The following is a 15,428-nucleotide window of genomic DNA, read 5'->3' as shown; positions in this document are numbered from 1 at the left end:
ACATTAAAAGGCTAACACAGTGTACGGCTAAGGTTGCCCAATAGAGTTTTTGTTCATCACTGGAGAAAAAACAGGCGTGGGAGGGTAAGCTTTTGACTATTATTATCTTCAGCAATATTTATGTTGCAATTATTGGGTTATGTGGACTGCAGTTGCTCACTAGCACCACTCACTGGTTTGTAAGGAATAAGTTTTCAGCAAAAAAACATTTTTTCATCCTAGTTCTCAAATACAAGTAAGGTACAGTGTACAGTTTGCTTCCTATTGGCTTTCACAGGCCTTGTTCTCTAGAAGTTGTGTTGACATCTTATAATCTGATAAAGAACAAAATGTATTGATTTTATGACCTGCTTGTCACTATTTTACTGCTCCAATCTTATTTGAAAACTGTGAGTAGTGATGCATTTTGATCATTTTCACTTTCCACTTTTCTCTGTCTCAGGCATCAGAGCACAGGGAACTCAAGCTAGTGCAGCAAGCTCATAACAGTAAAATACTCATTCATAATTCACTCCAGTGGTGTAGCTCCTGTGGAGGGAAGGGGGGCAGTTGCACTGGAGCCAATGGAATAGGGGGACACACAGCAACAATCCCCTTAAATTTTTACTGGGCCCCTTGTATAGACACTGACACATTTATACTCAATTTCTTAACAACATACCTCACCAATTAGATTCCGTCAACACTACACAGACAGCCTGACGTGTTTATCTCCTTCTTATTCATAATGCAGCTCAATGGTTACCATTTTCAAATGAATCCTTCACAAACTACAGCAGGATACACCGATCAGGCATAACATTATGTTTCTATGCTCATTGTCCATTTTATCAGCTCCACTTACTATATAGGTACACTTTGTAGTTCTACAATTACAGACTGTAGTCCATCTGTTTCTCTGCATACTTTGTCAGCCCCCTTTTACCCTGTTCTTCAGTGGTCAGGACCCTCATGGACCCTCACAGAGCAGGTACTATTTGGGTGGTGGATCATTCTTAGCACTGCAGTAACACTGACGTGGTGGTGTGTTAGTGTGTGTTGTGCTGGTCTGAGTGGATCAGAAACAGCAGGGCTGCTGGAGAATTGTAGAACTACAAAGTGCAGCTATATAGTAAGTGGAGCTGATAAAATGGACAATGAGTGTAGAAACAAGGAGGTGGTCATAATGTTATGCCTGATTCGTGTATATTCAAGATGAACTATTTTAAAATCTTATACAGGTAGTCTAACAAACATGTAGGCTAACAGCAGATGCTAGTATGTGGCCTTGAGAGCATCAGCTTGTTTGAGACATAATAGCAAGTGAGCAAGTGAATTACTTTGTAAATGAAGTGAATTACTTTGTAAATTCTTTTTTATTGGTTAAAAGTAATTTGTATGGGGGGGGGTGGGGCATTATTTTTTATGCTTGGGCCCACTGGGGGTCCTAGTTATCACTGATTCACTCACTAACACTAAGGATGTCACTGAACTGTTTTTACACAAGGCCATTTTGGACCTGGGACTAGACCCAGTTTTATGCCCTGTGTGAGCCTGTTCCTTTACAAGCACTAATTTTAAAAAGATAACCACCATAAATTGTTTAAAGCCCAAGAAAACAGAAAGAAAACTTAAGACTATTCCTTTAAGCCTTTTCATTCCATAGAACTATGACATATTTAAGGCACTCTGTGTCCACTGTGTATGTATTTATGTATGGTTTAGATCAAATATAGCTAAAGTCAGATAACGCAGCGTGCAGTTTCTGGCACAACACCTACGACAGAAACACAATCCAGGAGAGAAAAGGCAACACAGACTTCTCAGACGCTGCTGAAATAAAATTACTTTCACGACATGCCAATACCGACCTAAGAGGCCAGTCCAACATCTTTACTGGTCAAACCAACGCCGTCGAGAAGTGATCCCTTTTCTTTAATCTGATTGGTCAAGAGAGCGCATGCATAGTCACGCGGTCCTGTTGCCGGATGGTGCTTGATCCTCCTGCAGAAACGGAGCGTGCGCAGCCTTCATTGTTTTTTCGTGTAGTAAAAAAAAGGCCTATTTCCTGGCGCCAGTGATGGCCGATCAGCCTGATACGCACCGCATCTTCGATACGACTGTGGAGGCATGTCGCCTGTGAGAGCGGGTCCTTGGCAGGTTCTGTCTTCGTTGATGGAGACTTGCTCTGCGCTTTAGTTGTCTGAGCTGCTGCCGCCATGCCGCTGTGTATCAGCTTATACCTTCTCAGTTTAGTGTTTTTGGGGGGAACGCGAGGAGATTCAGGATTTGCACCGCTGGACGGCGCACCGCCATCAAAGATAGGTAACGTTAGTGCTGCCGTTTGTCTTTCACTGTGTGTGCTGTTTAACCGTTTTCAGTTTTCTCTTTGTACGGTTTCTTCTGGAGGATACGTTATTTCACAAAGCAGAATTTCTCAGTAAAGCCAAAGATAATTTGAGTTAAAAGTGAGGAGTCTCTCTTAGGAGCTTCCTTTATCTTTGGTCTCTTTATCCGTTATCCGGCTCCTTTAGAAAATAAATCTACGTTGTCCTTTTCTACTTGTTTTATTCTACCGTCTTATATATGCGAGGGCTGTATCTTGTAATATTTTATTGTCTTGTGTATGATTTTGTGGTCCTGGTTGCTTTGTGACATTTCGAGTTTGAGAAGTGGGCGTTATGAATGTGTTCCGATAATCATGGGGAGTTAACGGCAGCTGCGAGATCTAAATTAAGTGCCTGAGCGCTTGTTTTATACACGCCTGTTGTGCGAGTGACGCTCCATCATGTAAACGTGTAGACTGTAAGCGTTGTTTAAGCGTTTTTAACTCTTGTCTGATCCGTGTTTGTTGTTTTTTTTTTTTAGCTGTTGTAGGCGCTGGAATCGGCGGAACCACGACAGCGCACTTCCTGCGGCAGCACTTCGGGCCGGAAGTGCGGATCGATGTGTTTGAGAGGAAGGCGGTGGGCGGCCGGCTAGCCACAGTTACGGTCAACCAGCAGGACTACGAGTCTGGAGGGTCCATCATCCACTCCCTCAACCTGCACATGCAGGACTTCGTTAAACAGCTAGGTCTTTACTCACCTTTTTAACCCACTCATTTTGCCCAAATCAAATCTTTGGGATTCTTCTGGAAGTAAGACCATGACTGGTATTAATCTAATTTACTTTACAGCAGGTTTGTCATAAACTTTTAGCCTAAAACACATTTTAAATACATGCAGGCGGTGCAACATTATACCCAAACATGATATACTGAAATTGTTTTGGATTCATCACCATTATCAGTTTTAAATTCACAGGACATGTGCAGGTTCACTGGTCACTGGCACCGCAAATAAAATGGCTGTATTTGCACTATAGACCCCTGGTTATATGAATTGCAGGTGTTAAGTTTACCTACAATGCTCCATTTTACACCAAGCAACTCTAAATGACAGTTTATGTTTCAACAATTTAATTATGCAGAATTTTTTAAATAATTATCGGAGTTACGTTTTTAAGTGCTTTTGGCACAACAGTATGGTAATATGGCAAGTTTGTAGACATCTGCTCATCCAGTGTTTCCGCTTAAATCAAGGGTATTAAGAGAGTTTGTCCCCACTCTACTCTTCTGGGAATGCTTTACACTAGTGTTTGTCTGAACAATCCTGTAAGGGTTTGATTTCATTCAGCCACAAGAGCATTAGTGAGGTCAGGGACTGATGTTGGATGATTAGTTCTGGATCACAAAGGCCACTCTAACTCATCCCAGTGATATTCCAGGGTGCTCAGTCACTCCTCCAGTAAACATAGTTCCACTCTTCCACAGCTCAGTGCTGGGGATCTTTATACCCCTCCAGATGACACTTCACAATAGGCATGGTTGCTCCATTGCATCGCAGTGCTCCATGTCATTGCTTTTCTATGGAGATTATACAAGCTGTGTGTGCAGTTGAACACCTGTGTCATTAATGAGTGTGCCTTAAAGTAGCTGAATTCATTAATTTACAAGGAGTGTCTGAATACCTTTGAACAATCTGAAAAATCCAGCACAAACCAACCAGTAAGAATTTCAAGCTGTGCCAAGCTGGTTTATGCTTATCAGTGCTGTTAAGTGCTTCAGACATGACAATATGGCCAGTTCGAGTAAGCCATACATGAAATACATCCAAACGACTGTAAAAATGCAAGGTTTTAGATGGCCTGCAGCATGGTAGAGGTCACCAAATACTTGCTGAGCTGTCTAATGTGCAGGATATGTTTCACGATATCCTAAGAAACTCTGGATGAGGAATTGCATTAATCACATCTCATGACATCACTGGGCTTTTTGCACTTCTTAACTGCAGGGCTGAAATATCGTAAGAGCGTGGCAGGGAAGACAGCGGTGTTTAATGGCAAGGAGTTTATTCTGGAAGAGACCGACTGGTACCTGCTAGACCTGTTCCGCCTGTGGTGGCGTTATGGCATCAGCTTCATCCGCCTGCAGATGTGGGTGGAGGAGATCATGGAGAAGTTCATGAGGTAATTAAACTGAGTTTGGAGAAGGCCACACATTCTCCTCCACACAAAACCTGTTGCACAAAACATAGCCTAAAACAAGTTATTTTGCTTTGTTGAGGAGCTTGAATAGTTCTCACAAGTTCAACTGGCAAAGCTATGTACGTTCTACTTAAAACTAAAGTAGCGTAAATAAATAAATCAAAAACAATCCTGCCATGTGTTTATCACATATTTATACAAACCATATTAATTCTTTTTATATGTAACCATTCCACTCTGTAGGTCTGTCTGTTTCTGTCATTCCTCTAGGGCAGATGTCATCAATCTTAGCCACAAAGGGCTACAGTGGCTGCAGGATGTCGTTCCAGTCAAGCAGAAGAACACCTGCATCTATTTATTTAATCAATTAGTCTCAGTCACCTAACAGTTGATTAGTTATATGTGGTCTGCTCTTGCTTGACTAGAATGAAAATCTGCAGCCACACCATACCAGAAGATTGGTGACCCCTGATGTAGGTCTTAACGCAATGATAATGTAGACTTAAATTACAGAACAGACTTTACCACACTAATGTTCTGGTTCATTTCTCTTTTTATGTAAAGAATTGACTTGTCTGTAAAATATGTTGTGTGTATCTGTCTAGAATCTATAAGTACCAGGCGCACGGCTATGCCTTTAGTTCAGTGGAAGAGCTGCTGCACTCGCTGGGGGGCACAGGATTTCTCAACATGACCCGCCGCTCTCTGTCCGAGTCTCTATTGGAATTGGGAGTATCCCAGCGCTTCATTGACGAAGTCATAGCTCCAATCATGCGGGTCAACTACGGCCAGAACATCAGCATCCCAGCATTTGTTGGTAGGCATATTTAAGGTTTTTTTTGTGTTAATCCCTAGAACTCCAAGTGTATTATTCAGTCTCAAGGCAAATCTTTCGGCAACCACTTTGAAACTGTCTTATAGTCTTTGAATAGTATAAGCATAGCTATTGAGCTTGCATTCCTGATATTCTCTGGAATGCTATTGAGATGTATTAGAAAATTATCTTCCACCAGCTGAGCTGTAAGTGATGCTAGGAATTTGCAGTAAGCCTGCCTCAGCTAAGCGAAGTAGGCGGAACAGGCTAAAATGTTTTAGCAGATCAGTATGATATACCATTCTGAATTTGTTGGAGCCTATTTGGAGTGACAGCAAAGGGAAGTTCCTGGTCATCTAGGCTTTTATGACTTGAACACAATCCTCCATTATGTGTAACTCTGTCATTGAATCTGGCTGGACACATGTAACAGAGTATCATCAGCATAAAAGTGAAATGCAACATTGTTTTTTATGGATTGTGTATCCCTAGGGAATGTGAATAAAAGGAAGAACTGAAAGAGCCCTAAAACAAAGCCTTGTGGTACATCATATTACACTCTCAGGGGTCGGCAACCCAAATGTTAAGAAGAGCCATTTTGTCATTTCAATAAAAATCAAACTACCTTGGGAGCCACAACATTTTGTGTCCATTTTATCATCTTGGCTATGTGCTGATGTACTAGTATAGGCTAAAAACCTATTATATAAACAAAAATGCAGACTTACTTTGCTCTGCTTTAAGTTTTAGCTAAGCCTAAAAGTAGAACAGTTTCTTGTAAAACATCTTTCAACGTTAGATTTTTTATGAGGCTGAAGTCAGCTTCTCATTCGCCAGCTTCTTGTTCTAATTTTCCCATTCTCGTTAAATGCTGCCTGAGGCGCCAGAATATAACTGCTGCACCATTTAAGGTGGAACGAGAGAAGCTGACTTCAGTTTTGCGACTTTTTAGTGTTTGACAGTTTATCGTTGCACATTAAACGTATCAGGAAACCAGCTGGAGTGCTTATAAACACAAATAAGTCAGTTTGTCTCCAAATTATCAATGTTCGTCTTAAATCTCTCTGTTTGCCTTTTTGTTAGCTACTAGCTAGGTGAGGTTGTCTGCGCAAGGATTATTTTATTTTTATCTAAAAATCGAATTCTGTTGTGGAGCCAGGATTCAAATGTTAATATGCTGCTGAAGAATGTAATTGATGAAAATAAAAACATTTTATATATATACACATGGCTTGTATCTGAGATGTTAAAAAGGAGAGTGAAGTTACAAATTAAGCAACTCATATTTGGCATCTGTTTAATCAGTTCACAGAATGGACACTGGAGTTCACTTCAGGCTTATATAGAACATTCTTCTATCTTCTTTTCTGTTGTTGTTTGTCAGGAGCTGTGTCTCTGGCTGGCGCTCAGACCAACCTGTGGGCAGTTGAAGGAGGGAACAAGTTGGTTTGTTCTGGACTTCTAAAACTTGCAAAGGCCAACTTCATCCAGGCGCAAGTTACTACCATTTCCCTCCAGTTAAAAGGTATTTTGTGTAATTGGTTTATTGGTTAAGTAAATAATAATTTGGTTTTTTTGGACACATGGATCTCGAATGGTGAACACAAGCCAGAATAACATTTACATCAGGGTTATCATAATTTGACTTTGTCTCATTGTTAGTAGATTATTATTTGTGTTGAATAAGCTATACACTTTTTCTTCAAATGTTATTGCAAAGATAATCACAGGGGATTGACCCATCTCAAAATTCTTCAGGCTGTGTGTTTCTGTTGCTCTTCCATGTAACAATATTATCCTTTAGTACTAGTTGATGTGCAAAGTAATTGTATTTAAAACTTAAAGGGTTATTCCATCAATTGTGTTTGGATATGAAATGGTGTACTGCAAAGAAACTTTTTATTTTATAATGAAGATGATAGGAACCAGTAGTTGCAGTGTCTCCTAGTCAGATGTATCTCTATATATTATGAGCCAGCAAAAACAACCAGTGAACACGTGCCACTAGTTTTTATAGGTAATATGTATATGTTGATAATTGTAAAATAGGGGTAAATCTGAAAAAAGTTCTTTGGATAATAATTTGCCTTAGAATACCCTGCATGTATCTCTCTGTATTTTAAAAATACATTGTAGACCAAAACTATAATAAAACAGTGTCTCAGGCAACGGACAATATATTTGTAACCATTATGTGTGATAACATTTTATGAGGGAGAATTTTGAGGAGTCATTAAAAGCATTAAAAGATCTGGTTCCCCTCTCTAGTGCTGTGACCAATTCTGACTTGATGAGTTTGTTTGTTTACATCTTAATGATTTAATTATACATATATTCAGAAAAATCTATGGAACTTCCTTTTAAGACTTTTTTTTATTCATTCTAGGTGAATCCCACCAGTATGAGCTCAGTTACACTACTCAGACTGACAAGGTGTCCGATTTCTATGATATAGTGGTAATAGCTACCCCTCTCCAGCAAAATGTCAACTCGGGCATCTCCTTCCAAGGCTTTGAACCACAGCTGCCAGACATCGCAGGATTCTACCATCAGACCGTGGCCTCCATTGTTCATGGCTACCTGAACTGCAGTTACTTTGGCTTTCCAGACCCCAAGCTTTTCCCATTTGCGAGTGTACTGACCACAGACACCCCAGGGCTTTTCTTTAACAGTGCTGCCAGCGCCTGTCCCGTTAACATCACTGCAGGCTTCCGCCGCAAGCAGCCCCAGGAGGCAGGAGTCTATAAGGTTTTCTCCCCTAAACCTCTGGAGAAGAACGAGCTGAAGACCCTATTCAAGTCCTACTACTCAGTCCAGGTCACTGACTGGCAGGCGTACCCTCACTATGGAAGTACTCAGGAACTTCCACCAGTGATACTTCATGACAGCCTCTACTACCTCAATGGGATTGAATGGGCTGGAAGTGCCATGGAGATGAGCTCTGTAGCAGCCAAGAATATTGCGCTGCTGGCCTACCACCGCTGGAACAGGCAGCTGGAAATGATTGACCAGAAGGACCTCATGCATAAGATCAAAACAGAACTGTGATCTCGCATCTTCTCTTCTTTTTTTGCCATTAGGAAGAGTGAGAAACTATGGTCAGCACTAACCTGGAGATTTTTATGTTATAAACTGTAATGGTTTGCTGTCTCAGACTGATCTCAAACAGCATTGTATGACTGTTTATTTAACTTTTTTTTCTCAGTAGAAAAAATTCAAAGGCAAAAGTCATTCTCATGGATAGACATTTGGCCACAATATATCTGAAGCAAGCAACAGACATTTTCAACAGGTAGCAACAGTGCCACAGGGGCCTGTGTTACACAGTAGGATTTCTTACTTTCCCTGCTAACTTTTAGCTTAGTTTGATCTAACTGTGGATTTTCTGTCTCATTACAGTGGATCACTTTTTACTGGGCTTCATCACCATGGCAACTTATGTTGCAAGGAAGGCTAACCAGGGATAGCCTTCTGACTAAGGTGGACCTCTCTGGTCTTTTTTGGATCACTTTGTTTTCTTAGTGACATTTGTGGCATCAATTGCATGAAAATAATTGTTTTCAGTGAAGGAATGAAGTTGTACCACATGGATGTCAAGAACATAAACAGTTATAGTTCTGATGAGCACTAACACATTGAAAGTGTTTCTTTTTACCCTTATAAGTGCTTTACTTTTTACATATTTACCTACTATGATTTCTTTTTCCTTCATTGAAAACCAAACAGCTCTGCTACTCTTCATATTTCACATGATTGGCTGTTCATCATAAATGTCACATTTTCGTCGTGGCCTGAGTGTCTAAAACTTGGTCATTATGACATAACTATGTGTCAATTGCGGACACATTTGAACGTGTTTTGTGAGACAGGCCTTAGATTGCCTAACTAAAGTCATTTATAATATTTTTAATTTATAATGAAGACATCACATATTTGATACTTCTAGTAAACATTAAAAATAGGGCAAATCGAAATGAATGACATTTTTTGCCTTGCAGAGCATGGCACTGAACAAGTCTGTTACAAGTCCAGTCATTTTATGGCTGATACCGGTTTCAATGGTGTGTTTTAAGGAATTTAAATCTAACAAGAATGTTTTTGTGCAACTTTGTCAGAACTAGTGTTATGGGGAAAATAGGAAAATTTTGATTGAACCTCAATTTCTTTGTGTTTGCTTTGTGACTACTACTGAATAAAGGCTGGTTATGGTTGTGTTAAAGAATGTGTAAGTATGTTGTAGCACTGATGGATGATGCTTTGATACTAAGTAGAATATCTGTCATGCTCATTTTCTTTGTGCCTGGTCCCATTTTGCATTTCTGTCATGATGCGAGGCCCCATACAACACTCTAACTGAGTGTTTATGAACTATGAATGTATATGATATTTTTGGTACCTGTATTATGTGGTGTGATTGTTCAGGAAGTTCTGCTCAGCTGTTATTTTTACGTAGCCAAGCCCTTTTAGATCGACGCTGGAGGTGAGATGAACTTGTGTCAGAACACTAAGAGCCAGTTTCCCAAAGTCAGATTGAGCCTAAGCATAGACTACAAAGAATATCTAGCCAATATCTAACCTATATACTAAATATTAGATACATTTTACATTCTCAGTGTCAGAATCATACCCTTTTTAAATGTAATGTATTATTATTTGTATTATTGAAAATGCACATGGTTGTTGCACAGAAACAAACATATATGGAACAAAAATGATAAAAACGGAAAAACAGTAATATGTTAGAATAAATTTTAAGATTTTTCTTAGGAGATAAATATAGAAAAAAAACACACTTTAGGGTATAAACACAATCGTAATGTTTCAAGAATTTGTTTTTTTTCTTTTTCTAGGAATTTCAATGTTGTATTCATTTTTGCCAGGAAAAAAAAATAATTTAGGTAGAAAAGTTTCAGGTAGAAATTCTTGTTGTTTCGATGTATGACGTCACCGAACACGTGATTTCACTTCCTGCTGTTCTGTACTTCAGAGTACCACTCGCCGATTTCTGTAATACATATTGTGAACATTTTAAACTTTTTTTTAACATCAGACCCGCCCAAACCAGGCGAAAATGGCTGAACACAAGTTTGCCATAACGATGGCCGTAATAACGCTGTTTTGGCTGTTTGTTGGCGGAGTTATCCCGCTGTTCGTTCCCAAAGGACCGAACCGAGGGTAGGTCACACTGTGCTCTTAACGAAAACTAGCTATTTTCGACCTCAGTATCATTATATATTATAACAATGAATGTTTTGCTATTTTGTTTATTAGTCTTTTTTTAGGATGCCTTGTTGAGCCTCAGTAGTAACGGAAAACGATGTTTGCAAAAGTCATCAACTGCTCAGCTTATTCTAACACTTGGGTTACTTCTGTCTTCTTCCTCCAGTGTTATCGTGACCATGCTGGTGCTTACTGCGGTTTGCTGCTACTTGTTGTAAGTAACTCGGCGTTTACTCTCACTGGTCACTAAACTACGAAGCTGCAATTGCCTTCGTATACGCCAGCTGCTTGATCGAATTGTCCCGTTCCACCTTAAACGGTGCCGCACATATATCAGTTACGCCTTAGCCGCCGGAACTGCTGCACCGTTTAAGGTGGAACGGGAAAATTCGACCAAGGAGCTGGAGAATAGGAAGGCAATTTCATCCTCCTCACTAAACTGGATAGGTTGTCGCAATTTAATTTTTCACCTCAGTAAACCTGCATGAAGACGTGAAATTTACTTTCCCACAAACAACTGTACTCCGAAGCAAGTACAGTAATTCACAAGTACGAATTCTGTAGTTATTTAAACGGCCCATTGAATTTTCCTCACATTTCGTCAGTAAAAGAATCGACAACGTACAGTCCGCTTCCCAGTCCAAACAGGCGAAGTATGGAAATAAGCTGCAAAAATAGCCCATTTTGAATTAAGTGGCTGCGTCCAAACCACGTACAATTTAGTACGGTTTTATGTGGTTTTTGATGTGTTTTTTTATGAGACAGGGCATTTACATACATTAGCATTCAAAGTTTTGGAATCACTTATCATTAATAAATGCTGTTACTTTATTCAAATTTAACTTGTGTAGGTTGAAATACTGTAAGCTAGACAGCAGAAAGTATTTTAAGATGTTTTATTGAATATTCATTTTTTTGGGAACACCAAAAAGTTTTCAGCCTGAGATCTGAGAACTGTGTTCTAAATATGAGCTATTCTAAATGTTAATTTTAATCATCTGCAACTCTGTTCATCATTCCGGACTCATCCAAAATGTCTTCATTGTTTACAGCTTCCTACTAATTTGTTGAAATCTGTAAGGAGTAGGAGCATTTTAATAGAATAATTTCATACATTTATCTGCAACATTTTTATTTTATTGAAATAGTGATCCCAAGCATTTGAATAGTGATTTTAAAGGCTAATGTATGCATTAGCTGTATGCAGGCTAATGCCTTTTCAGTCTGTAGCAGTGAACCTCTGCCCAATCACGCTGAAATTATAAGGAGTGTTTCAGCCAGGTCTGTGCTCAGGGCTCATTTACGTATATCATGTCTAAAAGGCACAGTAACAGAAAGAGAGTTGGAAAATAGTAATATAAAAATGAATGGTGTATAAAAGCACACAAACATCATAAGTGGACCTCAGAAGGAAAAATCCCCTAAATGTTGGGACCATGAATACAAACCGCTGAAGGTAAGAATGATCTAAACTCTGCCTGTTGTACCAAAGATAAGCAAAGGAGGGCGATACATGGCAGATGTGGATATTTCTAGCCTTTGTTGGTTTTGCTGCCAAAGCCTGTGGAGAAACAGAAAAGCCTTTTGTGCTGAAGTGCTGTGAGAAAGCAATGTGATTCTCAAGAGGATAAAGATGGAGACCTTTGCCTCCAGATACAACAGTTTTCAGATGACCACATTGTGAGCTAAAGACCCAAATCTCCTCTTGTAACCCTGGGGATGGCACCAAAAGCTACCTTTGTGCATACAGGATACGTCCAGCTCTTTTGCATGCAATTGCAGAGATCACTGTCTGTAAAGTAGTATTGTAGTAACTACTTATTTTGTTATTATGGATGTAGGTGCACAGATGATTTTGTATTAAATACTTTTACCATATTATACAATTAAAGACACAGTGCCATGATGTGATGTTTCATATTCATCTGTTTTATCATATGCTGACATTCTTTCCATGTTATAAGTAGATAAGCACTAGGCTTCACATGCAGACAGATATACCACCAGCTCAAACAGTCTGTCTTATACGGGCGAATCCTGGAAACAGCAGAAACAAACAGCGCAGCCTCCGTTCCCTCTGACTGTTTGTGGAATCTATTTACATAGCAACCCATTCATAACTATCAAGTCCATTTTTAAGCCCATATCTGAGTGTCACTCTATCATTTTGTTCCTCTCAGCGGATGAATAGAGCTGCATGCCACACAAGGACTTAGTAAATCAAGGCCGTACAGGGTTTACAGGTCCTGGGACAAAAAGATGTAGAGTCACAGTCCAGGGGTCTGTTTCACAAAGCAGCATTTCTTGCTTAGCCAGCTAATTTTAACATTGTTCTTGCTTTTAAGCAGAGTGAGCAAATCATATTACATAGATATTAAGAATGTAAAGCGGTTATTAATCCGGTGGCAGTGATGATGGGTTTTTTTGCTATAACTGCTTTACTTTATTTACATATATTTCTTTTACCTTTTTTGAAATCATAAACATCACACTTTCATGTGCATGTGCATGAGAATGCTCCATTCTAGAGAAACTTAGAAACTGTGGTGATAGGAACCAGACGTCTGAAGAATTTTAATACCTCTTAACGCTACATCACAGAACTTTATTACACAAAATGTTTACAAATACGTTGTCTGATGCCTGAGACGTTGTTTTATGATATTTTTGTTTTTTAAGATTTTAAACTAAAACATTTTTTAAAAACCATTTATGGTGGAGACGTACATGCAGAAAGCTGTAAGGCAGATAGTCCCCAGTGGAAACATATTTTTTGGAGTTACAACTATTTTATCATTATCAACCCTATAACAACTCAGACGTGTAGTTCTGCTGGTCGTTTTAGACAGTAAATAAAATGGCTGTATTTGCGCTGTGGATTGAAAATCCCTGGTTCCTATCACCACCACTGGAAGGAAAATCTGAGCCTGTACGCTTCTCTACAATACACCATTGCACATCAAACCACTCAGAATGATTTTGTGTACATTTCATCAATTGAATCATGGTGAAATTTGGGAAAATCACTGGAGTTCCCTTTGGAAAACAAGTTATCCGCGGTTCCGTTTGTGAAGCTGCAACTTAGTCTAAGTTGAACTTGCACTGTGATACAGGCCCCCATTGCTAGGCTTACATTATGTCTGGAAAACAGCCTCATAGTATGCAAAAGAACAGACAGTGAGTGATAGATAGAAGTGAATCTGTTTGGAGGATGGTTTAGAGAATGGGGTTTATAAATAGAAGTGGGCTAAATGGGGTGTCGCGCTTGATGTTTGACTAATGGTCCTTAACTTCCAGTCTATTTTGTAAGCCCATCAGGGGGAAAATGGATTTCTCTGACAAGCATTTGTATTTTTAATAATGCCGTGTCTAAGGACTGACACAGGCCTATTAGAGAGAGATTGGGGTTAGTGCATGCATCATTGGAAAACATTTGCCAGAACAGTCTCTCACAGGAATTGTAGTTTGTTCCTCCCTATCCTCTTTACACCTGCCCTTTTAATTCCCGGCATGATTTTATGATGAGGATACACAAGTGTTCCTTTTGTTTTCTCTTTCTGTTCAAATAAACCCCCCTAAAGGCACACATTATTTGTGCTGTCAAGGCTAATACTGAACACATTGTGTGGCTGGCCCTTTCATCTGCGTGTTTGTGTGAAACGGGTAACCATGACAAAAGTGGATCATTCACTTCTCTGGAATCCCGAAGAATGCAGCATTTGGCAGAAAAGTGAGTAAGAGCCTTACAGCTTATTGTGCCTTTGACATCATTGTTCTTGTTTCTTTACAGCTGGTTGATAGCCATCCTAGCCCAGCTGAACCCCCTGTTTGGACCGGCATTGAGCAACGACACCATATGGTACCTTCAGTACCATTGGCCCTAAGACAATGGCTTCATCAAAGCTTAAAGGACCTGGACCAAACCTTGCCTTACTGAGTAAAACAGTGTTAATTGGGATGTCTGATTCACAAGCACATTGACATGGCAATGTCAAAGGAAAAAAAAAGTTTTTGCACTTTTCCTTTCATTTTCAAAGCTCATGGCCTCCGTCTGTATCCAGATCAATTCAGGTTGAATAACATTTACATTCCGCAAGTGCCATATAAGTGCTGTATGGAATGTTGTGCCTTAAGCCTCCAACTTGGTAGGTTACACAGTAATTGCGAGAGCTCAAGCAGGACAAAGCCTCATTCAGGCCGCTTTTAAGTTTAAGTTTTGTTTCCTTCTTGGGAGTAATAGATGCTATTATTTAGCGAAGGACTTGGCGTGCAGCCCAGGGCCACAGGCAGATCCAAGCGCTCGGTGCATTGCAGAGTGCTGCTGACCGCCCAAGGCCTTGCACACAGCCCTGAACTGGCGGCAAGGGCCCTGCCCACCGGTGGAATCCTGCGCTTGTTCCTCTTTCAACACCTCAGCCCTTTCTTGAGCATGCATTCAAAATGTGATGGCAAGGGGAGACTTTTGAGTTTACATGTAGACGTATGAGGTTGATGCTTAAAGAATGTCACTGGAAGCTCTAACACTGTCGATTCACAATTTGAACATAAGTGATAAACTGTATAAATATGATCAGTTATTTGTTCCACTTTTATTGTATATGTGTGACCTTTTCCTTTGTAAGTACAGAGAATGTGACACTACGTTTGTCCCATCATTAAACAGCCATGACATACAGTATGTGAAGTGTTATTTCTGTTAATTGATGGTACAAGCCCTGTTTTTACAGAACACATCAAAAAAAGTGAATTTAAAAAAGGTTAAGCTATCAAATTCATCTGCCATGAATATATAAACACTATCTTACTTTGCATTTATACGTGGCGGGGTATCAGAGGGTGCAAACGTTTAGCTAAGACCTCTGGTCTTAGACTAAGTTATAAAAATATG

The 15,428-nt window shown here is 39.7% G+C and overlaps 2 protein-coding genes across 2 annotated transcripts; both read left to right on the top strand.

The window, feature by feature from the left end:
* The first annotated feature begins 1,121 nt into the window (after window positions 1-1,121).
* LOC118820326 (prenylcysteine oxidase-like) lies at window positions 1,122-9,608 on the top strand. Its single transcript, XM_036588622.1, has 6 exons — window positions 1,122-2,304; window positions 2,848-3,054; window positions 4,314-4,488; window positions 5,112-5,323; window positions 6,705-6,845; window positions 7,707-9,608. Exons 1-6 carry the CDS (start codon window positions 2,199-2,201, stop codon window positions 8,366-8,368), a joined length of 1,503 nt encoding a protein of 500 aa, XP_036444515.1. The 5' UTR covers window positions 1,122-2,198; the 3' UTR covers window positions 8,369-9,608.
* A 672-nt stretch (window positions 9,609-10,280) lies between these two features.
* On the top strand, window positions 10,281-15,218 carry LOC118820433 (V-type proton ATPase subunit e 1-like). The gene is made up of 3 exons (XM_036588780.1): window positions 10,281-10,495; window positions 10,707-10,754; window positions 14,331-15,218. The coding sequence occupies exons 1-3, from the start codon at window positions 10,392-10,394 to the stop codon at window positions 14,422-14,424; spliced, it is 246 nt and encodes an 81-aa protein (XP_036444673.1). The 5' UTR covers window positions 10,281-10,391; the 3' UTR covers window positions 14,425-15,218.
* Window positions 15,219-15,428: the final 210 nt, after the last annotated feature.

The sequence above is a fragment of the Colossoma macropomum genome, unplaced genomic scaffold (genome assembly GCF_904425465.1).
Source record: "Colossoma macropomum unplaced genomic scaffold, Colossoma_macropomum, whole genome shotgun sequence".
In the NCBI taxonomy this organism is placed as follows: Eukaryota; Metazoa; Chordata; class Actinopteri; order Characiformes; family Serrasalmidae; genus Colossoma; species Colossoma macropomum.
This window is presented reverse-complemented; position numbering and strand designations above follow the sequence as displayed.

Bases quoted from the DNA above. Each gene is read 5' to 3' on its own strand.
- LOC118820326 (XM_036588622.1), top strand. From the start codon at position 2,199: ATGCCGCTGTGTATCAGCTTATACCTTCTCAGTTTAGTGTTTTTGGGG. The intron at 2,305-2,847 runs GTAACGTTAGTG...TTTTTTTTTTAG, and splicing joins CGCACCGCCATCAAAGATAG to CTGTTGTAGGCGCTGGAATC. The intron at 3,055-4,313 runs GTCTTTACTCAC...TCTTAACTGCAG, and splicing joins GGACTTCGTTAAACAGCTAG to GGCTGAAATATCGTAAGAGC.
- LOC118820433 (XM_036588780.1), top strand. From the start codon at position 10,392: ATGGCTGAACACAAGTTTGCCATAACGATGGCCGTAATAACGCTGTTT. The intron at 10,496-10,706 runs GTAGGTCACACT...TTCTTCCTCCAG, and splicing joins CCCAAAGGACCGAACCGAGG to TGTTATCGTGACCATGCTGG. The intron at 10,755-14,330 runs GTAAGTAACTCG...GTTTCTTTACAG, and splicing joins GCGGTTTGCTGCTACTTGTT to CTGGTTGATAGCCATCCTAG.